The 25,575-nt window shown below is 38.7% G+C and overlaps 1 protein-coding gene across 6 annotated transcripts in view; it reads right to left on the reverse strand.

Annotated features, from left to right (window-relative positions):
- Window positions 1-25,575, reverse strand: part of MAPK8 (mitogen-activated protein kinase 8) — a 131,740-nt gene that overhangs the window by 36,283 nt on the left and 69,882 nt on the right. For all 6 annotated transcript variants that reach the window (XM_080687454.1, XM_080687455.1, XM_080687453.1 and 3 more), the window contains exons 2-5: window positions 25,116-25,285; window positions 20,094-20,223; window positions 14,537-14,595; window positions 14,309-14,447 (exon numbers count right to left, since the gene is read on the reverse strand). In XM_080687454.1, the coding sequence (XP_080543580.1) occupies window positions 14,309-14,447; window positions 14,537-14,595; window positions 20,094-20,223; window positions 25,116-25,237 (450 nt within the window). In that variant the 5' untranslated portion in view covers window positions 25,238-25,285. The remainder of the gene's footprint in view (window positions 1-14,308; window positions 14,448-14,536; window positions 14,596-20,093; window positions 20,224-25,115; window positions 25,286-25,575) is intronic.

The following is a 25,575-nucleotide window of genomic DNA, read 5'->3' on the forward strand; positions in this document are numbered from 1 at the left end:
TGCCCTCAGCGAGGGTGCCTCATTTTCCAAGGTCCTGCTGCCCTCCAGGGCAAAGGTCCAGTTGAGTTACCAGCTGAGGCCTCTGGAGTGACTGCATCCAATTCAATTTCTCCCTTTGTGCACTTTTACTAGTACTTCCTTTACTCCCCTCAGAGACCCCCATATGAATTTTATTAGTTCAAATTTATTATGTAAATTTTCTATAGTTGTATTATATTTTTAATACTTTATCGCCAATATACTAAAGGAGTATGTATAATATCCCAATACGTACTATTGTATTTGTGCAGTTATTCTATTTTTCACAATTTAAGATTTGTACATTGCAACTCTACTCCATGTCAAGTTTCTTGACAGTTATTTATCCAAATACTAGTAAGTGTATTATACCCTTCATTCTTATAAGTAACTCTTTTTCCCACTATAATCAACTTCATTTGATTAAATTTGTTTTTATTTTTTTATTGATGTTTAGAAAGAGAGAGAGGAAGGGAGAAAGAGGGAGAGAAACCCCAATTTGTTGTTCCACTTATTTATGCATTCATTGGTTGATTTTTTGTATGTGCCCTGACCAGGGATCAAACCTTGGCATGTCGGAACGACACTCTGATCAACTGAGCTACCTGGCCAGGGCTCTTCTTTTTCAATTTTAATTTTTATATCAAATGTATTGGCTGACATTAGTCAATAAAACCATATAGGTTTCAAGTGTATGACTCTATAACACACCATCTGCATATTGCATCGTGCACATACCACCCAAAGTAAAGTCTCCTTCCACCACCATTTATCCCCCCTTTGCCCTTTTCAATCCCTCAATCTCTCGCCACCCCCCTTTCCCTCTGGCTAGCACCATATTGTTGTCAGGTCTATGGTTTTCTTCTTATTATTAATCACTCCCCCTTTTCTCCTAGCCCCCAACCTGGCTCCCCTCTGACAGCTATCAGTCTCTTCTATCCTGTTTGCATTCTCCCAGTACATCTCTGCTAACACCTGTGCTTTCAGCCTTTGGAAATTAGCTACTAATGTTTTTGTTATAGAAACATGTACCTGTTGGTTTTGTGTGTGTGTCATAACCCTTTTTCATTAAGATGTTAATGTTATATATTGGTCTTCTATAACTTAATGTTTCCTTTTTATGCTTCTTGCTGTTTCTTTTTTTTTTTTTTTATCTCCTGTCATTTGGTCTGTGATTTATGTACTGATCACTTGCTACTACCTCCATTAATCTGGAAATTTTCTACTTCAAAGTTTTTACTTTACTAAAATCAAATTAACTTCCCTGATGGTGGATTACTGTTCTGATCCAAAGGACAAAGGAAACAAATAAAAACAATGCCCAGAAGTTTAACTCATTTGCTCTATCTCATGTAACACATGAGTATGAGTTGAGGACGATAGACTCCTCCATTTAAAAGAATTTATCTTATGTTGCTTAAAGAAGGCATTAGATATATTATAGTAGTTGCATATGTAATATACAAGGCAATCAGAATGATAACTAAGGATAAGCATGAATATCTCAGATGCATAATTGTCTTAAAATAGTTAATTTGAGCACACATATACATGTTTATTTTATTATATATGTTAGGATATTTGTTACAAGGTAGCTCAGAAGGAAAATATACTTCCACTGAATTAAATACATTTTCAAAAATTCCTCCCAAATTAGATGCAATTCTTTTCAAAGAATAAGCTAGAATTAAAACTAAAATACAAAAACCTATGTCCACACAAAAACTTGTATATGAATGTTCATGTCAACATTACTTATAAGAGGCAAAAAAACACACAAAAAAAAACGGTAACAGCTAACTGTCCATCAAGTAGTGAAATGATTAAACACATGTGGTATATCCATATAGTGAAATATTATTTGGCAATAAAAATAAATGAAGTAATGATATGTGATATGTACATGGATGAACCACATATTATATAATCACATTTACAACTGAACCTTGAACTACATGGGTTGGATATGGAGAGGTCCACTTATATGTGAATTTTTTCAATAAATATAGTAAATGTATTTTCTCTTTCTTATGATTTTCTTAATATTTTCATTTTTCTAGCTTACTTTATTGTATAAATGCAGCACATAATACATATAACATACAAAATATATGTTAAATGACTTTATGTTATTGGTAAGGCTTCTGGTCAACAGGAGGTTATTTGTAATTAAATTTAGGGAGAGTCAAAAGTTATATGCAGATGGTGGGCACACAATACAATATACAGATGAGGTATCATAGAATTGTACTCTTAAAGCCTATATAATTTTATTAACCAATGTCATCCAATAAATTTAATTAAAGCTGTCAAAAAAGGAAATTATATGCACATTTTTTTACTGCATTGGAGGGGTCTGTCTCTAACCCCCATGTTGTTCAAGTGTCAATTATGTATGAAATGTCCAGAATAGGCAAATACATGGAGACAGAAAGGAGATTAGTGGTTGCTTAGGGCTGGAGGTGAAGGTGGGAGGGAAGAATGAGCACTGAAGGCTAATGAGTGAAGCTTCTTTAAGGAGGGCAAAAATGTTCTACTAGTAGATGATGGTGATGTTTGCACACCTTTGAATATAATAAAAATGCTGAATTATACACTTAAGGTGGTAAATTGTATGGCATGTGAATTATAGCTCAGTAAAGCAGTTAAAAACATAGGCTACAAAAATATAAAATGCTTCTGAATATATATAAGAAACAGCTCTGGTAAATATTCAATTTTATATAATTGTTAATGATAGCAGGCATTATATTAACTGCTTAATTTTAGAACAAAAATAGCCTTACAGTACTCCATATAAGTCAGCAAAATACAACACTCCAATATAAAAGGCTGTGTGTGATGTCAGCAAAAATGAATGACAGCTCCATACTAAAAAGCAGAGGAAAGATGATCAAAATCAATTTTTTCAGAAATCTGGAAAATGGTCAAAGGTTTGTAACCAAGTGAATGCAGAATCAAGAAAGAGGCAACTTAAAAATGATAGAAAAGATTTTCCATGTTTAAAGAGCCCTTGTGCTATCCATCTCCCTGGCTGAGTGGGAGTCTTGAAGAAAGCAGCCCACAATCTCAGTGTGGGACCCAGGTCCTAGGCTACAGAAAGGGCCCTTATTGAAAACTTTGTAAGGCGAATGAATAACCCACTTTGTCTGGGATAAAACACTAAAGTTGAGGAAAACAAGACATGGAATACCATCACATAAAGGGAGTCCCAAAAGGAGTGAAAGGGGTAGAAAAATATTTTATTTTTTTATTTTATTGATTAAGATATTACATATGTGTCCTTATCTCTCCATTGCCCCCCAACCCTCCTGTTGTCTGTGTCCACTGGTTAGGCTTATATGCATGCATACAAGACCTTTGGTTGATATCTCCCCTAGAAAAATATTTGAAAGATGAGTAAAAACTTTCAAATGAAATACATAAATCTACAGATCCAAACGGTACAACAAGCTACAAAAAGGATAAAATCAAAAGACCTGCACTGAGACTCATCAAAATCAAACTGTTGAAAGACGAAGACAAAAAAGAGAATTTTGAGAGCATCCAGAGAGAAGCAAATTGTCACTTACAAAAGATCCTCAATGAAATTAACAGCTAATTTCTAAAAAATAAAAAAATAATAATGATGGAGGCCAAAAGGTGGTGAAATAACACATTTAAAGGGTTGAAAGAAAAGCAAACAAAAACTCTAAATCCAGCAAAGTCAAAACTAAAAGAGAAATTAAGACATTCTGAGATAAATGAAAAGCTAAGGGAATCTGTCACTAGGACATATATCGTATAAGAAGTGCTAGCCCTAGCTGGCGTAGCTCAGTTGTTAGAACACTGGCCTGCATGTCGAAGGGTCATGGGTTCGATTCCTGGTCAAGGGCACATACCTAGGTTGCAGGTCCGATATCCGTCCCCGGTTGGGGCATGTGTGGGAGGCAACCAATCAATGTATCTCTGTCACATCGATGTTTCACTCTCTCCCTCCCCCCTCTCTTTCACTCTCTATTAGAATAAATGGAAAAAATATCCTCACTCCTTCAGTGGGGATTAAAAAAAATAAAATAAAATAAGTACTAAAGAGTCCTTCAGGTAGAAATAAAAGAACAACAAACAGTTACTTGAAGTCAAATGAAGAGATAAAGAATACTGGTTAAGGTAATTATATCCTACTAGAGGCCTGGTGCACAAAATTCGTGCGCAGGTGTGTGTCTGTGTGTGTGTCCCTAAGCCCAGCCTGCACCCTCTCCAATCTGGGAATCCCTCGAGGGATGTCCCACCAGGATCGGGCCTAAACGGGCAGTCGGACATCCCTCTCACAATCCAGGACTGCTGGCTCCCAACCGCTGTCTGCCTGCCTGCCTGATTTCCCCTAACCACTTCTGCCTGCTAGCCTGATCACCCCCTAACCATTCCCCTGCCAGCCTGAACGACGCCTAACTGCTCTCCTGCTGGCCCGATTGCCCCTAACTGCCCTCCCCTGCCGGCCTGGTCATCCATAACTGCCCTCCCCTGCCGGCCCGATTGCCCCTAACTGCCCTCCTTTGCCAGCCTTGTTGCCCCTAACTGCCCTCCCCTGCTGGCCTGGTTGCCCCCAACTGCCCTCCCCTGCTGGCCCGGTTGCCCCTAACTGCCCTCCCCTGCTGGCCTGATCACCCCCAACTGCCCTCCCCTGCAGGCCCAGTTGCCCCTAACTGCCCTCCCCTGCAGGCCTGGTACCCCCAACTGTCCTCCCCTGCTGGCCTGGTACCCCCAACTGCCCTCCCCTGCAGGCCTGGTTGCCCCCACCTGCCCTCCTCTGCCGGCCTGGTCACCCCTAACTGCCCTCCCTGCAGGACTGATCACCCACAACTGCCCTCCCCTGCTGGCCATCTTGTGGCGGCTATCTTGTGTCCACATGGGGGCGGTCATCTTATATGTTGGAGTGATGGTCAATTTGCATATTACCTCTTTATTATATAGGATATTATAAAAGGCCTGTGGTGTCACGACCAAACAACTGGTCAGAGCCTTGCGGCTCGGTGTGGCCCATGACTCCGCGTGGCGAGGCCTGGGGTCCCGCGACTCTGCGGCATGGCCTGGGGTCCTGCCCGTGCAGCAGGTCTGGGGCTCGCACAATTTCGCATGCTGGGCCTCTAGTAGATACATAAAAAGGCCAGCTGTACTTCCTCCGCAATATGATTTAAAAGACAAATGCAGTAAACAGTATGTACAAATCTAATTTAATGGGCACACAGTCTATAAATATGTAATTTGTGACAACAACAATACAAAGGGAAAAGGAAGACTGCATAGGAGCAGAGTTTTTGTATACTACTGAAGTTACAGTGGTAATATTTCAAAATAGATTGTTATAAATTGAAGAGGTTAAATTGTAATGCCCATGGTAACCTTTAAGACTGAAAATATAAGGAAAAGGAACAGAGAAAAAAAAAGATACACAGCAAAAAAAAGTACTTAAACACACAAAAAGGCAGTAATAAAAAAATTTGAGGAACAAAAAGATATGACTTATGACAACAAATAGTACAGTGGCCAAAGTAAATTCTTCCTTATCAGTAATTACTTCACATGTAGATACAGTAAACTCTCCAACTAAAAGCCAGAGTAGGGCAGAAGGCATAAAAGAAAGATGTGCCTCCTGCAGCCTATCTACGGAGATTCCCTTTAGCTTCAAAGGCACAAACAGATTGAAAGTGAAAGGATGGAAAAATACTATATTTCATTCAAATAGAAATCAAAAGATAGCTATTCTAAAATCAAACAAAACAGCTAGGAGAAACCAAGATGGTGGCATAGGTAAACACCTAAACTGCTGCCTCGCACAACAATTTCAAAACTACAACTAAAAGACAAAACGGACATCATCCAGAACCACAGGAAGGCTGGCTGAGTGGAAATTCTACAACTAGAAGGAAAGAGAAAAGCACACTGAGACTCAGAGGAGCTGCAGGAGGCAGAAGTACTGAGACGCGCACGGAGAGGACTGGCAACTGAGTGCGAGGCTGGCTTTCTTAAGCGGGAGGGAGACAAAAGCTCCCGACTGTGCTGAACTCCAGTTCCGGGCGAGACTCTGGGGACCCAGACTCATTCGGAGGGAAACTGGACTGTCTGGCAGCAGGTGGAACTCGAGGGCGGCTTTCTCTCAGAGGTGCTTGCAGTGATTACCACGGGACACTGAGACACAGGGGCCTATAAGTGCAGGGCTGATGGGAAACCAATGCTGTCTGCTCTGCCCTGAGACTCAGCCCCATTCAAGCTGAGCACAGAGGCTTTTGCAGGTCTTCTCCCATAAGGGTGTCTCCAGCACAGAAGTTCTCCCAGCTGATCCTCACAGCCAATTGGCCTGGAGGTCAATTCCTGCCAGTGATACCAACAACAATCAAGGTTTAACTACAACAAGACTGTGCACACAGCCCACAAAGGGGTGCACCAAGAGTGTCTACCTCAGGTAACTGGGGAGGCTGAGCCACTGGGCCCTATAGGACACCTAGCATACAAAGCCACTCTATCAACTCAGGGAAGCAACCAAAATGTGGAGACAATGAAACAGATCACAAATGAAAGAAATGGAGGAAAGCAAACGACTGGATATAGAGTTCAAATCCACGGTTATAAGGTTTTTCAAGAATTTTCTAGAAAAGGCCGATGAATTTAGCAAGACCCTCGAGGATATGAAAAAGGACCAACTAGAAATTAAGCATATATTGACTGAAATAAAAAATATTATACAGAGATCTAACAGCAGACTAGAGGATCGCAAGAATCAAGTCAAAGATTTGAAATACAAAGAAGCAAAAAACACTCACCTAATAAAGCAAAAAGAAAAAAAGAATCCAAAAATATGAATATAGTGTAAGGAGCCTCTGGGACAACTTCAAGCGTACCAACTTCAATCAGAATTATGGGGGTGCCAAAAGAAGAAAGAGAGCAAGATACTGAAAACCTATTTGAAGAAATAATGACCGAAAACTTCCCCACCTGATCAAAGAAATAGACTTACAAGTCCAGGAAGCGCACAGAACCCCAAACAAAAGGAATCCAAAGAGGACCACACATACCAAGACACATCATAATTAAAATGCCAAGAGCAAAAGACAAAGAGAGAATATTAAAAGCAGCAAGAGAAAAACAGTTAATTACCTACAAGGGAGCACCCATACGACTGTCAGCGGATTTCTCAACAGAGACTATGCTGGCCAGACGGGAGTGGCAAGAAATATTCAAAGTGATGAATAGCAAGAACCTACAACCAAGATTACTCTACCCAGCAAAGTTATCATTCAGAATTGAAGGTCAGATAAAGAGCTTCACAGATAAGAAAAAGCTAAAGGAGTTCATCACCACCAAACCAGTATTATATGAAATGCTGAAAGGTATTCTTTAAGAAGAGGAAGAAGAAGAAAAAGTAAAGATAAAAATTATGAACAACAAATACATGTCTATCAACAAGGGAATCTAAAAATCAAGTGAATAAAAAAATCTGATGAGCAGAATAAACTGGTGAATATAATAGAATCAGGGGCATAGAAAGGAAGTGGATTGACAATTCTCGGGGGGAAAGGGGTGTGGGGGTGTGAGAAGAGACTGGACAAAAATTGTACAGCTATGGATGAGGACAGTGGCGGGGGGGTAAGGGCAGAGGGTGGGGTGGGAACCAGGTGGAGGTGAGCTATGGGGGAAAAAAGAGGAACAATTGTAATAATCTGAACAATAAAGATTTATTAAATTAAAAAAAAGAAATAAATGAAAAAATAAAGTAAAATAAAATCAAACAAAACAGACTATAAGTCGAAAATGTTAAATGGGGCAAAAGACGACAATACTCCGATAAAAGGATCAATCCATCAATAATATATGTATACATACCTAACAAAGCCCCCAAATACATGAAGCAAAATTGACATGATTGGCCCTGGCTGGTTTGGCTCAGTGGATAGAGCATCAGCCTGCAGACTGAAGGGTCCCGGGTTCAATTCTGGTCAAAGGCACACACACGGGTTGTGGGCTTGATCCCTGGAAGGGGACATGCAGGAGGCAGCCAATCAATGATTCTCTCTCATCAATATGTTTCTATCTCTCCCTCTCCCTTTCTCTCTGAAATTAATAAAAATATATTTTAAAAAATTGACATGACTGAAGGGAAAAATAGACAGTTATATAATAACAGGTGTAGAGTTCTATGCCTTACTCTCATTAAAGGACAAAACAATTAGACAGAAGATCAATAAGAAAATAAGGGTGGGAACAACACTATAAGCCAACTAGACATAACAGACGTATATAAAATACTCTCTTCATTATTAACACTAGAGGCCTGGTGCACAAAATTCGTGCACAGGGGGCGGGGAGTGTCCCTCAGCCCAGCCTGCACCCTCTCCAATCTGGGACCCTCGAGGGATGTCCGACTGCCTGTTTAGGCCCAGACATCCCTCTCACAATCCAGGACTGCTGGCTCCCAACTGCTTGCCTGCCTGCCTGCCTGATTGCCCCTAACAGCTTCTGCCTGCCAGCCTGATCACCCCCTAACCACTCCCCTGCCAGCCTGATTGATGTCTAACTGCTCCCCTGCCAGCCTGTTTGTCCCCAACTTCACTCCTCTGCCGGCCTGTTCACCCCTAACTGCCCACCCCTGCAGGCTTGATTGCCCCCAACTGCCCTCCCTTGCAGGCCTGGTCCCTCCCAACTGCCATCCCCTGCTGGCCTTCTTGTGGTGGCCATCTTGTGTCCACATGGGGGCAGGATCTTTGACCACATGGGGGCAGCCATCTTGTGTGTTGGAGTGATGGTTAATCTGCATATTACTCTTTTATTAGATAGGATAGAGGCCTGGTACATGGGTGGGGGCCAGCTGGTTTGCCCTGAAGGGTGTCCCAGATCAGAGTGGGGGTTCCCTTGGGGCGTGGGGCCTGTGGTGGTTTGCAGGCCAGCCACAACCCCTGGCAACCCAAGCGGAGGCCCTGATATCTGGGATTTATTTATCTTCTACAATTGAAACTTTGTAGCCTGGAGCGGAAGCCTGGGCTGGCCAGGGTGTGTAGAAAGCTTGGCTTCCTCCATCGCTGGAGAAACCCAAGCCTCCCTCCTGCTCTCTCCGTGGCCGCTGCCATCTTGGTTGGGTTAATTTGCATACTCGCTCCTGATTGGCTGATGGGTGTGGCTTGTGGGTATAGTGGAGTTATGGTTAATTTGCATATTACTCTTTTATTAGATAGGATTATTTTTCTCAAGTGCACATGCAACAAGATATTCTTCAGGATAGACTATGTTAGGTCACAGAACAAACTTCAATAACTTAAAAAAAAAACACTGAAATCATACAGTATGTCTTCTCTGATCACAATGGAATGAAGCTAGAAATCAAGAAAAAGAAAAAGTGTAAAATTCACACATTTGTGGAAATTAAACAATAGTTTGTGGAAATTAAAGAACAGTTTACAAGGAAAATTAGTTATACTTTGAGATGAATGAAAATGAAAATACAACATACCAAAATTTAGGGAATACCTAATAAGTAGAGCTCAGGGGCAATTTCACAGCTGTTAACACTCACATTAAAAAATAAAAATAATTCATGGAGTTCACCTCACGGTCATGCCACAACGCAGTCAAATTGGACCCGAGAGCAGGGCTGCTTTGGCAAGCTCTCAGGTCCAGCTTGGCTGTGTTGTGACATGACCATGAGGTGAGCTCCATGGAAAATGGCACTGCATTTGGTATTGTGTTCTGTATACAATGAGTGCTCAATAAATGCTGTTCTCTTCTACATAAAAAATAAACCTCAAATCAATAACCTAATATTCCACCTTAAGAAAGCAGAAGAGCAAACTAATTTGAAAGCAAGAACATCACAGAAAATAATGAATAAAAAAGTAGAGATTAACAAAATAGAGACCAATAAAACAATAAAGAAAATCAAGAAAACTATAAGTTGGTTCTTTAAATTTTTTAAAAATTTATTTAATTGAGAGAGTAAGTGAGAAAGCAAAAGAGAGAGAAACATCAATTTTTGTCATTCCACTTGATTACTTCTATTTTTTAAAAATCCTTACCTGAGAATATTTTTTCCATTGAGTTTTTTAGAGAGCGTGGAGGGGAAGAAGAAAGGGGGTTGAGAGAGAGAGAGAGAAACATTGATGTGAGAGAGACGCATCGATTAGTTGCCTCTTGCACATGACCCCTCTAGGGCTGGGGATCAAGCCTGCAACTGTGGTATGTACCTTTGATCGGGAATTGAACCCAAGATCCTTTGGTCTGTGGGCCAAAGCTCTAACCACTTAGCAGCCCAGCCAGGACTTGGTTGCTTCTTGTGTGTGCCCTGACCTATGATCAAACCCACAACCTTGGTGTATTGGGATGACATTCTAACCAACCAAGCTACCAGCCAGGGCTCAGAAGTTGGTTCTTTAAAAAGAGCAACAAAATTGACAAACCTTTACCTAGACTAAGAAAAAAAAAAAGGTGCAATTAACTAAAATTATAAATTAAAATGGGGACATTACTACCAACTTTACAGAAACAAAAGTATTATAAAAGAAAAACTATGAACAAGTGTAAACCAACAAATTAGATCATTTAGATGAAAAAAGAAGTTCCTAAAAATACACAATATCACCAAAACTGACTCAAAAAACACAAAACCTGAACATACCCATAACAAATAAAGAGAGCGAATCAATAATGAAAATCTCAAAAAAAAAAAAAAAGGGAAAGGAATACTACCAATCATTTAATTAAGAATTAACATAAATCCTTCTTAAACTCTTTCAAAAAACAGATGAGGGAAGAACAGTTTCTAACTCATTCTGAGGCCAGCATTACCTTGATACCAAATTCTAACAAAGACATTATTAAAAAGAAAAATCTACACAGCAATATCACTTATGAACACAGATGTAAAAATTCTCAGCAAAATACTAGCAAAATAATCCCAAGAGCATATTAAAAGGATTATACATTATGACTAAAATGGGATTTGATCCCAGGAATGCAAGTGTTCAATATACAAAATGAGTCAATTTAATATATCACATTGATTCAAGGAAAACCAAACATGATCACTTCAATTGATGCAGAAATGCATTTAACAAAATCCAACATCTTTTCATAATAAAAGCACTTAAACTTGGAGTAAAAGGTATGTGGTAAAAAATTGATCTTAATGTAAAGAGAGGTCTGGCTTTTGCCCTCAGTTATTGGTAACCTCTAAGCCCCTGAATGTCCTGACTGATAGCAGAGTCTTTGTTTGCCTGGGGTTTTGGCCACAGGAAGTCTAACAATGTGAGGGACTAAAGGTATTAGTGTAAATCTTAGGAAGGGTTGGAGACTAAAGGTCAGCCACCAGCAGGCAGTATGTGATTGAGCAGCAAGGAAAACTCTGGATACCAAAGACTTGGATGAGCTTTCCTATCTAGCAAATACTCTGTACTTTTAAACTTTGAGGAGAGAATGACTGGCTGAAATCTCCACGTTTGGACCTCTCTGATTATGCCCAAGGCATCACCTCCTTTGGTTGGTTCAAATTTATATTCTTTTGCTATAATAACACCGTAATCATAAGTACAGTGCTGTTTGGAACTGAGTCATTCTAGTGAATTATTAAAATTGAGAGTAGTTTTGGGGACCCCAAGTTTGTAGCCAGTTGACCTGAAGTGAGGGTAGTTTTGTGGATCTGTATACCCTCTGACCATATAATGTGACTAACTCCAATGCAAATGGAACTTCCTCAAACAGATCAAGGGCATTTATGAAGACTCCACAGCTAATATCATACTCCTAAGATCAAGACAGGACACAGATTCCCACCTTTGCCACTTCTATTCAACATTTTGTTGGAAGTTTTAGCCAGAGCAACAAGGCAAAAACAAAACAAAACAACAAAACAACAAACAAACAACAAACACAACAAAAAACCCCAACCAAAACAAATTGGAAAGAAAGAAGTCAAACAATTGTGCAAATAAGATGATCTTACAAAGAGAAAATTGTAAAAAAAAAAACACAAAAAAAAACAAACAACTCCCCAACTATATTTGAATGAATTAAGCAAAGTTGCATGATATAACATCAATACACAAAGATCAGCTGTGTTTCTATACACTAGCAATGAACAAAACTAAAAGGAAAACTAAGAAAATAATTTCATTTATACTAGCTTCCAAAATAAAAAAAATACCTAGAGAAAAATTTAACTAATGAGGTGAAAGACTTGCACACTGAAAACTGTAAAACATTGCTGAGATTTAAGAAGAATTATGTTATGGACTGAACTGTATCTCCCTAACCCCAAATTCACATGTGGAAGCCCTAACCCCTTGTGTGGCTATATCTGGACATAGGTCCCTTATGGAGGTAATTAAGTTTTTAAATGAGGTCATAAAGATGGGGTCCTAATCCAAAATAACTGGTGTCTTTGTAAGAGTAAAGGATACCAGAGCTTGTGCACATGCCCCTCAACACTCCCCTCTCTGGCACAAGCCAGGAGGAGAGGTATCACCAAAAACTGAATTTGCTTGTCATGCATGGCCTTCTAGCCTCCAAAACTGTGAGAAAACAAATTTATGTTGTTTAAGCCATCCAGTCTATAGTATTTTATTATGGAGCCCAACCAAAACTAATATAATCTAAGTAAATGGAAAGATACCCTGTGTTCATGAGCTGTAATATTAAATATAGTTAAGATGGCAAAAGTACCCAATCTATAGATTCAATGAAATCCTTATTAAAATTCCAATAGTCCTTTCTGCAGAAATGGAAAAGCTGATACTCAAATTCATACAAAATCACAAGGGGCTCTGAATAGTCAAAATGATGTTGAAAAAAATAAATAAATAAAGTTAAAGGATTCACACTTTCCCATTTTAAAACTCACTACAAAGTTACAGTGATCAAAATAATGTGGTACTGGTATAAGGACAGGTACACAGATCAATGGAATAGCACTAAGAGTCCAGATAAACCAATATATGATCAATTTTCAACAAGGGGGCCAAGACCATTCAACTGGGAAATAACAATCCCTTAAATCAAGTGCTGGAACAACTGAATTTCCACAAACAAAAGAATGAAGTTGGACCCTTACCTCACATTACCTTATGCATTTAATATATAAAAATCAACTCAAAATGGGTCAAAGACCTAAACATAAGAGTTAAAACTATACAACTCTGGGAAGAAAACTAAGTGTAAATCTTAATGATTTTGCATTTGACAATGGATTCCTATATATGACACCAAAAGAACTAGCAACCAAAGATAAAATAAACTAAATTTCATGAAAATTAAAAACTTTTGTGCAAAGGATATCAAGAAAGTAAAAAGACAACATATAAAATGGGAGAAAATATTTACAAATCACATATCTGATAAGGGTCCAGTATCTGAAATATATAAAGAACCCCTACAACTCAATTAATAAAAAGCAAATCAACCTAATTAAAAAATGGGCCAAGGACTTGAATAGAAATTTCTCCCACAAAAGTATGCACATGGCCAACAAGCACATATAAAGATGCTCAACATCATTAGTTATTAGGGAAATGCAAATAAAAACCACAATAAAATACCAGTTCATATGCACTAGGAGGGTTAGAATAAAACAAGTCAGTAAGCATTGGCAAAGACTTAGAGAAATTGGATTCTCAGCCATAAATTGTTACTAGGAATGTAAAATGGTGTGGCCACTATGGAAAACAGTTTGGTGGTTCCTTAGAAAGTAAAATATAGGTTTACCATATGACTCAGCAATTCCATTCCTAGGTAGATACCCCAAGAATTGAAAACAAGAACTCAGATAAATACTTGAACATGAATGTTCATAGCAGTGTTATCAACAAGGCTAAAACTTAGAAATAACCCAAATGTTTATCAATGAACAAAATGTGGTAAGTACATAAAACAGAGTATTAGTCATAAGAAAGAGTGAACTATCGATACATGCTACAACATGGATAAACTTGAAAACATTATGCTAAGTCAAAGAAGCTGGACACAAAGGTCACATAATTGTATGATTCCAAGTATATAAAATCCAGAAGAGGTAAGTCTACAGACACAGAAAGCAGACTGGTAAGATGCCTGGGGCTGGGAGAGAGGGAATGAAGAGTGACTGCTTAATGGGTATGAGGTTTTCTTTTGGAGCAATGACAATAATTTAAAATTTGATATTGTTGGTGGCTTCACATTTTGTGAATGTACTAAATGTCACTGAATTGTACACTTTAAAAAGATAAATCTTATGTTACATGAATTTCACCTCAATGAATAAAAATAGATTATGATGATAGTTGTTTCTACTAACCCGATGAATAATTCCAGCAGAGTGAAGGTGCTTGATTCCACACAGCATCTGATAGAGAAGGTAGGACATTCTTTCATGATCTAGTTCCATCTGAATCACTTGGCAAAGATTTGCATCCATGAGCTCCATGACTATGTAACTTCATGGGTGAAAAAAGATGACAGCTAAAGTGTACAGCAACGATCTAAGAATAAGGCACTAACATAAAATTTTAATTATCACACTTACACATCTTGAAATTCTTCTAGGGATTTCTGTGGTGTGAAAACATTCAAAAGGCCAATTATCTGCAGCAAAAGCAGAGAGATTAAAAAATTAGAAACTGCTACATGGGTTAAAAAAATCCACAAATAGTTTAAAATTTTTCAAATCTTATTTTCTAAGGTCAAGTAATCTCTTTTCTTTTAATTAAAACTTTATGGCCTGGGACTGGGGATAGAGAGGGAGCCAGAGCACAGAGGAGCTTCAGGGCAGTGAAAATACTGTGGGATACAATAAAGGTGGACACATGTCATTATACATCTGTCCAAACCCACAGAATGTATAACACCAAGAATGAACCCCAATGTAAGCTACGGGCTTTTTTGGGTGATATGGATGTGTCAGTGTAGGTTCACTGCTTGTAACAACTGTACCACTCTGGTGGCAATGCTGATAATGGGGGAGGCTGTGCGTGGGTTGGGGGGAGGGTAGGAGCTATAGAGACAATTTTTGTATCTTCCACTCAATTTTGCTATGAGCTAAAAACTTGCTCGAAAAAACAAGTCTTTAAAAAATTATAACAGAAGAGCTCCACATAATCCATTCCACGAATGAACACTGTTATACAATCCTCAACATGATTTGAAAGCAAATTTGAAATCTCTTATGCTTGTTGATAGCCAACTCAGAACCTCTATATAATCTCAGCCTTTGCCCCAGTTTTTCAGAATTCTGCACCTTCCCAGCTGCACTCAGTCCCAGCATATTTCACTGGCCTGTCCACCCACCGGCAGGCCCTCTTTCTCACTATTCTTCCATCCACCTCTTTTCTCTATCTGTACCTTTCCCAGGGTGACATTACCTATGGCATTTTCTCCAAACATCTCTACGTGGGTAATTTCCAAATATGAATTAGCTTAGCTCATGAGTCTCAGATATACATTGCAACTTTACAAGGAAGTCTCACAAATAATATAAAACTGAACTCATTATTTGTACTCGAACTCCTTACTGTTCCAGAGTGCCTTCTCTTTTACAATAGAAGACTCAGAGTGATTTTGTTTTACTCCTTTTTCAGTATTTGCACTGTAATAAATATTTTAAACAATGTTATCCATTGCATTGTCAGTCTGAACTTCAACCTCTTCTTTTCATTCTTTGTGCTACTACACAGGCCGAGGATTCTAATATAATTCATATAATGACTAACACTAGGTTCCCTAACTTGATACTTTGGCCATACTAAATTAACAATTTTAAAAACTTAAAATGCCTTTAAACATACTGCTTCATATGCTTGTCATTGACCTACTGAACTTCGTTACCTTCAAGATAGACCTCTTTTTGTAGTCTGAAAACCCCTTGTCCTTGAGAGAGCTGGATTTTCTCTCTACTTTGTCCCCACAGTGTCTTACATGTTATTATGGCACTTAACACACTGTTGTATAGTCTTATTTTCACAACAGCCTGTCCCAGCCACACCAGGATCCTTGTTAGGAAGAGCTGTGTCTTATTCCCTTTATAGGCCTGGCACACATTTTAAAAATGTTTGCTGACAATTATACTTAGGGGCAAGAATGTTCTTCTAGGCATAAACTTCATTAGGGCAGAATCTATGTTATTCATCTAAGCATAAAGCTTTGCTTAATGAAGGCGTTAAAATATTTGTTCAGTAAATAAATTCAGAAAATTTTCAGACCAGAAAGGGTAAAACGTATTTATGATAGGGGGGAGGTGCTAATAGGAAACATTTAGCTGCTCTAAATGAACTCAAGTCTCCTACCAAGTTGAACTGCACACTTGGAGACTTGGACAAATACTAACACTGTTCTTACTAATATCTGGGAAATCCTAGAGTGGAAGAGAGGTATTAAAGATGAAAGGAATACAGAGACAGAAAGGGGACCAGTGTTTGTTCAGAGCCGAGGGGGAAGAAATGGGGAAATGAGAGCGATAGGAAATATGGTTTCTTTTTGAGGTAATGAAAAGTCACACATATCAGTGAATAAACTAAAAACCACTGACTTATTCAGATTAAATGGATGAGTAGTATGCTATATAAACTGTATCTCAGTAAAGCTGTTACAAAAAAAGACTGAAACAGCTGTCTGATTTTTCAAAAGGGAAATTATATCAATCATAAACTAGACAGCCAAACAAAAGTCAAGGACTAATGAAGTGTGTGGCATATGACTCTGTGAGAGAAGTAACTGGAGCAGGAGCAGGTCAAATTCATTGAGAAACTTTATCTTCTTTTGTGAATAAAACCACAGTAACAAAAGACAACAGTAGTAAATCAGAGAAATGCATCTTGATATATTATATGAAGATTTAAAAAAGACATTAAAAAATGTCCGCGATAATAATCCCCATATAAATAAGATAAAGAACTGGGGAAAGCCAGGTGATTTTTACTTAGACATGTAATTTTCTCAGCAGACCCAAGGCTGCTAATGCACTAACCCAGGGACCAGGAAGGCCTCCTGAGCAGAACGGGGACACGAAGTGAAGTGAAAGTCCGAACAAAGAAAGCAAGCCCGCAGTCCAGGCAGGAGCCAGATTTCACAGGGGAAATTTAATAGGGACAAACAGAAACTACTAGACTTATTCTCCAAAACAAAAAAAAAAAAAAAAAGAGAGAAAGTAAAAAACAGAAGATGTGTTAGCAGGCCTGCAACAAAGAGTAACTTGCTCAGCCAATGTTAAGTTACATGGTGACCTGGCTTCACACAGGGGTACAATGTCCACAGTGAAGAGAAAATGACACGCCCAGCTCCTCTCCGAGGGCTCACCCAGGCATGCAGTGCTGTGCTCTAGGTAACATATTAAAGTGTGCTCAAAGATAAGTGAAAAAGAAACTCAATTCTTAAAAAAAAAAAAAAGAAAAAAGAAACTCAAAACCATCTATGAAAAGAGTGGGAAATGCACAATCACATGAATGTACTTAATACCACTTAAAAATGGGTAAGATGTGAGGTTTTATGTTACGTATATTTTACCACACTAAAAAACAAACAAAAAAAACCCCACAGAAGTGACTGGGGAAAGCCAGAGATGTTTAGACCAATAAAGAGATGATTTGTGCAGAACATGAAAATGTTGAAAAGGCAAAAAATTATGTAAACATCCACTCATCATGGAGTAAAATAATTGCATTACCATTCCTGTTTCCTTTTATTTACTTTTTTAAAATCCTCACCTGGGGATATGTTTTTATTGCCTTTTTTTTTTCTTGAGAGAGAGGGGAAAGGGAGAGAAAGAGAGAAACATCTATGTGAGAAAAAACATAGATTAGTTGCCTCCCGTTAATGCCCTGACTGGGAATTGAACCTGCAACCTTACAGTGTATGGGACAACACTCTAACCCAGCCTTGGGCAAACTACGGCCCACGGGCCGGATCCGGCTGTTCTATCCGGTTCTCTTGCTCTCCCCTCCGCTCCTTTATTTTGAATTTATATTAGTTCACACAAACACTCCATCCATGCTTTTGTTCCGCCCCTCCGGTCCAGTTTAAGAACCCATTGTGGCCCTCGAGTCAAAAAGTTTGCCCACCCCTGCTAACCGAACCACCTAGCTAGGACTCCTTATCTTTACTTAACATTTGTTCACTGAACAAATACGTTTGAGCACCTCCTCTGTGGCAGCACTGTTCTAGGGGCAAGGTTAATGCTTGGATGGATCTGCGCTACCCCCATAACAGGATTAACCATGTGCAACAAACTTTTCATGCCCTTCCTTTAGTTGATTGAGCCATCTTTCTGTGCAGTTGCCCAGGCTCAAGAGGCAGGAGTCATTGGCCATCTCTTCAATACAAAACTAAGGCAATGATACCACCACTGTCAGGAAACAGGCTACCAGGGGCACAAGCAGCTCTGAGTGTGGAGGCCACCAGCAAAAGGCCACAAGCAACATGCCTGGCTCCAACCTAGAACAAGACTGGCTGACACAACTTCCCTATCACTGACCTTAATCTTCATTTATGTGTATTTTCTTAAATGCTATTTTTCCTCTCTGGGAGGTCCACTTCCTCCAACAATCCAATTTTTACCCATTACTTAAGAACTAGAGGCCTGGTGCATGAAATTCGTGCACAGGTAAGGTCCCTAGACCTGGCCAGCGATCAGGGCCGATTGGGGCCTTCCTTCCTTCTGGCTGCCGACCAGGGCCTTCATTCTGGCTGTCGGCTGGGGCCTCCCTTTCTCGGCTGCCAGTTGCCAGCTGGGGCCTCCCTTCCCAGGCTGCTGGCCTGGGCCTTCCTTCATTCTGCGCTGCCCCCTGGTGGTCAGCACATGTCATAGCGAGTGACTGGTCTCCCGGATGAACTCCCTCAGAGACAATTTGCATGTTAGGCTTTTATATATATAGATAGATTATCTAGGTCCACCCTTCCCCAAAGCCTTTCCATTTCCTTAAGGCTCAGCAATCTTCTCTCCTGAAATCTCAGCATTTGTTTATTTTTCATCCACATGCTTTCACAATTAAACTTCTATTAAACTTTGACAGTTAAAATTTATTGTTTGGTCTTTAACACCTCAGGCATTTGTTTTGTCTTCAAATTAACACTGTAAACCCCCAAATAAGGAGCCTAAATTTTAACTTCCCTTGGTGACACAGAGGCTTGCACACAGTTAATTCTTAAAATGAAGTAAACTGTGTTGTCTGCAACCAGAATATGCTGAGCTGACTACATTTTATAAACTCCTTTAGAGAAACACCACAAAACATCTCCAGTCAGGTACTTTAGGTTTAGTCATTCATAAAAAGGTTCCTTGCACAATTCAATCCCAGTTTATTTCCTCTCAACATGGAGACATCACTCTATTAAAATAATTATAAAGTATCAGTATGCTTAATGTAAGCTTTAACTTATTTTCAACATGAGTGAAAGTTATATGTTTAAGTCCTTATAATCATTAGGAAACAGAATCAGAATGTTTTTCTACTCACTGGCTATCCTCACCATGAGGTGACCAGTGAGAAGTGGGTGGGGAAATGGTCTGAGGCTATACCCAGTGTCAGTAAACAAAGCTCCAGTGTCCATGTGCAACAGAACGTTTCCTGACATGTCAGCCAACAGAAACTAAAGCAGAAGAGGAGATGAAGCCTAAATAGAGTCCTTTGAAAACACCTGCCTCTTTCAAAGTCCTTTTGCTCATGTCAGAAAAGTACACAATCTGAATTTCAAAAGCTGTTTTTCTCTTAATATAATTGAGGAAAAATTCACACTACAGATATACACACCTTCTATTTTTTAAAACATATTTATTTATCATTTTACTTATTTATTTTTTATTGATTTTAGAGCTAGAAAGGGAGAAAGAGAAACATTGATCGGCTGCCTCTTCTAACATGTGCCTGACCAGGTATCAAACCTGCAACCTGGGTATGTACCCTGATTGGGATGACACTCCAAACAACTGAGCCACACCAGCCAGAGTGATATATAAACCTTTTAAACAATGCTTCAATCCAGAAGAACAATTTAAAACATCTACAATTTTTAACATTTTTGATATTCATGTATTCATGAACTAATTTTTATTTCATCTACACTTTAAGAAAGTTTCTAAAATGTCCACTTACATTTTTGTGATTAACACATTTCATAAGAACCAGCTCTCTGTAAGCCCGCTTAGCATGGGTTTGATTCTGAAATGGCCGGCTTAGCTTCTTGATTGCAACATTTCTTTCAAGAATGGCATCATAAGCTGCACTGTAATAGAAATTAAAAAACAAAAATGTAAGAAAAAATTTGCAAAACTGAATTTCTAAAACATGCATTCAGATTCCTCACGTTCTCCAAAGATAAATGCAATTGGACCAGTTTCCAGTCCCTGATGATCACCATGTTTCTTCTATTTGTACTGCAGCACATTCCAAACAATGTACAGCACTAACTGCTTCTTACAATGCAAACAGACTCAAGAGACAACTGACTGTGACTGTGAAGACACTCTGCTTGTTCACTGGGCTCCTCCGAGATTCAGCTATAATACAAATGGGCACTCAGTGCACAAATGTTTACTAAGTGTTCAGGTCCAAAAGATAGCTTAAAGCCTAAATGAACACTCATCCTGTACCTCCACCAGGGAAAGAAAACAAAGAATACATGTGGTCATAAATTCTACTCAAAATATTTTCTGAAGAATTCTACATAAGTGCATCACTTCCATCCTCTTTGGATACAAAATAAATACAGGAAGAGGAAGGGACATACAGAGGTATCTATACAAAAGATTATTATATGAAAAGCCTTAAAATTTGTTTCAGAGGGGGAATTAAAAATCAAGGTGTTATAATGATGAATGCCAGATTTCAGGGATCAGAAGCTGCTTCAAAATTGTTAATGAAACACCTAAAATTCTGGGAACTATAACATCATACTCATTACTCTTCATAACTTCCTCTCCCGTGACACTGACCAAATGGCATCTGAAGATATCACAGGTAAGAGAAACTCAAGCACCAATAAAGGAAAGTATCTTAAAATTATAGAATATTATAATTAAAAGAAAGTTTAAAGCCATCTGGATTTACCACTGCCTGCTATAACGCCAGAAGTTTGCCCAAGTTAAGCCAGAAAGTTAAAAAGTTAAGATAAGACTAGAAGACTAAGACATGAAGTTATATCCTTCACATTGGACCACCTAATAAACTAAAAAAGATTATTTCTGCTTATGCGATATTTAAAAGTCAGCACACTCCTGATTACAATGGCTGTCACCTAACTGGAAACCTGAATTTGTTTTACAGCTCTTATACCCTATCAAATATATTGCAGAAATATATGCATTAAGAAATTGGTACCACATAAAGAAACACATCTGTACATTCTATATATACCATAACTATTGACTACACACACATACAGGGTAGGGCAAAAGAAGGTTTAGAGTTGTTTTTAGGGAAAATAATAACAGTAATTAATAAATAATAATACAAGAGTAAACTCCATGTTTTGTGTACTCACAATTGTAAACCTACTTTTGCACCACCCTGTATATATGTGTACATACCAAAACATACATAAGTATTACCATCTTTACCTAGAAAGTGTCATATTTACAGATATATCCCTCCTAAATTTTTTAAAAAAATCAAACATTAGAGGTCATGCAAAATGTTTAGAAATTTTGACTATTTCAGAAAAGGAGTCTTCTGAGAAGGAGACAATGTCTGTAAACCTAAATCAGACTGTAACACAGTTATAACAGTAGCTTCAGGCAGCACACCAACAGCTCACAAAGGAGCAAGAACACTCCCCAGTAGCAGAGTAAAGTAATTGGGAAACTGTTCATTCAAGGCTAACACTGCACAGTATTTTTGCCAAATTAAAGCCTCATTTATGTTTGCACTCTACTTCGTCAGAAACACTGAACAGAGTTTATCTTTTCTAGTCCTCTTAGACTGCCTATTTAAAGAGAGGAAAAAGCCAACTCTGTAGACACCTTCAGAGTTTAGTTTCATAATAAAAACTGTTTGACTAATTAGACCTTTACATTCCTGAAGATAAAATAAACATGTAATCTTTTATTTTGCTCAGGAAAAAAACTTAACCATTAAATGCATTATTAATTTTTATCTGCTAAATCAAATTAATATTTCAAGCTCTAAAGTTCAAAAATACCTGAGTAGGTTATACTATTTTATATCCAAGGAAATGAGATTTCTAATAGCTAACGAGTAAATGTGCACAAATCAGAAACACCTGGGATTCCGGGGTCCCAATTCAGACCCAATTGGGACCCAAAATAATGCCTTTAAAAAAATTAAGTTCTTCAGTTGATTTTGATAGTAACACAACAGTGAGTTAAAATTTATTTAATGTTTGTTTCATAGTAATCTTTTATTAAAGAAGAAGCAAAAATTTGAAGATATTTATTGCTAGGACAGGGGTTAAGTTGGCTTAAGGTCCCTTCCAAGGCAATTTTTTCTAAACAGTGTCCACAAATTTCAAATACACCCACCTAGGATAAGCGAAGGTACAGAAACATTACTATATTTTCAAACAGATTTAAGTAATTTATAAAGAATACAATCCTCACAACTCTAATTTAATAAATTAGGAGAGAAAACAGGCTTAGAAGTATTTGCCATGAATCACAAAGTTATTAAATCATAGAGCTAGAATCTGAACCAAGGGCTGCCTTTCAGCATACTTTCCATGTTGACTTTATCACACTATTTTATCTTTAATGTGTAGTTGGTTAAATGTAGTTGGTTAGAATGACCACCAGCCAACCATAAATGCTTTATAAAATGACACAACTTCTATAGTTTTTGATATTATACTAGAGGCCCGGTGCACAAAATTCATGCACAGGTGCAGTACCTAGGCCTGGCTCTCAATCGAAGGGCAGGTCCCAGCTGACCTCTGGGCCCTTGGCAGCACCTGGGCTACTGGCTCCCCCTCTGCCTGAGTCATTGGACCCCTGCCCGGCTCCCTCAGCACTTAGGAGCCGGGCAGCGACCCTGACCCCCGCTGCCACCACTAGTCACCATCTGCGGGGCAATTGGCGGGGCAATTGGGCCCCGCTCACACCCGCCTTGGCCTGGCACCACCCGCTCTGCTGCGGTCCCGCTCCTTTCGGAAACCATCAGGGCTGGCAGTGCCTCCACTGCTGCCCACTGCCAGCGCCACGTTGCCGATGCCAGCCATGTTCCGCGCTGACCCCTGGTGGTCAGCGCATGTCATCATAGCGAGTAGTCAAAAATGTCATAGCAAGTGGTCTAACTCCTGGTCAAACTCCCGGTCAAGGGGACAATTTGCATATTAGGCTTTTATTATATAGGATATTACTTCAAGAATACAGAAGAGAATAAATGTTAGTGTTCCCATTACATAAACTTGTTAGATTTTAATATCTTCTATATATATAAAAGCCTAAGTGACCATTGGACCATTTGCTATGATGCGCACTGACCATTAGGGGGCAGACGCTCAATGCACAGGCATGCAAACATGGAACAGACTGATGAATCTCAGAGGGAAAGGGGGAGAGGGGAAGGTGGGAAGAGATTAGCCAAAGATCTTATATGCATACTAGAGGTCTGGTGCTTAGATTCATGCACTGGTAGGATCCCTCAGCCTGGCCTGCGGTGACTGGGCCAAAACTGGCCCGCACCAGTGGGGTCCCTCAGCCTGGCCTGCGGGGATTGGGCCAAAACCAGCTCTCCCAACATCCCTCAAGGGGTCCCAAATTGCAAGAGGGCACAGGCCAGACGGAGGAACCCCCACCGGTGCACGGGGCCTCTAGTCTTACTATAATTGCTCTGATTAAAAAATATATATTTTTTTATTGATTTCATAGAGAAAGGGAGAGGGAAAGAGAAATAGAAACATCAATGATCAGCTGCCTCCTGCATGCCCCATACTGGGGATCGAGCCTGCAACCCCGGCAGGTGCCCCAACAGGGAATCAAATTGGGAATCAAACTGTGACCTCCTGGTTGATAGGTTGATGCTCAACCACTGAGCCATGCTGGCCAGACTGATTTCTTAGGAAATATTTTATTATAGGTAAAGCCCCCTTCTTTCTCTGTATTCTTACAGGTAAGAACTATCCTGAGTTTGTTTTTTATGAATGTTTTTATACTTTTCTACATACATATGCACAATAAACATATGGTATTGTTTGCCTATTTTAAACTATAGAAAAACTATATATAATGTAAGTATAGTCTGTATCTTGCTTTTAAATTCAATACTACACTTCTGAGATTATCCTTATTGATGAATATAGCTCTAGTTCATTTAAAATGTCCGTAGTTCACTGTATGAATATATCACGCTTTTCCATTTGCCTATTGATTGATGCTGTTTTATAAACGGTGCTGCAGAGAACAGCCCTATGCATTTCTCTTCATGTACACATGCAGGAGTTTTTCTAGAACCGGGAGAATCGCAGGGTCATAAACACATGATTTTTTAATAGATTCTAAAACAAATCTGGTTCAAGAAGAGGTAATAAAGATATAACTGTGCTTGAGTGACGCTTAGAAAATTTCCCCAAACACTAGTTATATGCTAACTTAGTGATCTAAAATAATGAGTAGGACTGCCTTAGTTTATAAGGAATGATGCTGATATATAAAGTCTAGGCCTTTTGTAGAAATTAGCTTGTAAATTAAATTTTAAAAATACATAAGAGTTTTGAAACATAGTTAGATGATATAGCTGACTTCATTCCCCAGTGTAAAATAAGATTTCTGAACTACCAGTTTCATTATAGTGTGAAAGTGATGATTAAGTGAAGCTTCTTATTAAACAATTAACTCTAGGAATAGATGTACACATGAAATCAACCAGCACCCACTTATTCTCTCCTGTTACAAATATTTGTCTCTACATGACTTATAACCAAGCATTTAACCATAATTTATCCTTGAAGATGGCGGTGCTGACTTATGTTTTAAGAATAATAAAAAAGAACATTAATCCCTGAACAAAACAACTTACTGCATCATAGCCTTAATTTAAATTTTATAGTTTTAATTAAATATTTTGAGGCAAATTAAATATTTACACCAAGGTATCTACATTATGAGAAGAGAAAGTATTAGCAGTTAATGATTCTTTGCCTAATTTTTGGAAGTAAAAACTTACCATACTATTCCTTGAGCTCCTGAGCCTATAGGTTTTAAATTCTGATATCGTTTCAGGACTGTGAATGTAGAATCTCCAATCTCTACACTATAAAAATTGCTGTCACGCTTACTTCTGCTCATGATGGCAAGCAATTAATTTAATGGCTTCATCCAAAATTCACCGAGAAGCTGCAAAATGGAACAAAATATATTGTTAACAAAATGAACTCATGCAATCTTAAAATTCAAGTTCTCACTCGTTCACTAAGGGTAACATTAAATGATAGATCATGTTAAAAGGGCTGCTTCTTTAAAAAAAACATTTAGGAAGAAAAAATACCACAGAGCCTGGTTAGCATCTGCTATACTTAAGGAAATGACTGGTAATTGAAAAAACAAAACAGAAATTTTACTAATTTGAAACCAGTCCTTTTTTTTTTTTAATATATCTTTATTGATTTCAGAGAGGAAGGGAGAGG

Source organism: Plecotus auritus (genome assembly GCF_963455305.1).
Source record: "Plecotus auritus genome assembly, chromosome: 9".
NCBI classification, from domain to species: domain Eukaryota; kingdom Metazoa; phylum Chordata; class Mammalia; order Chiroptera; family Vespertilionidae; genus Plecotus; species Plecotus auritus.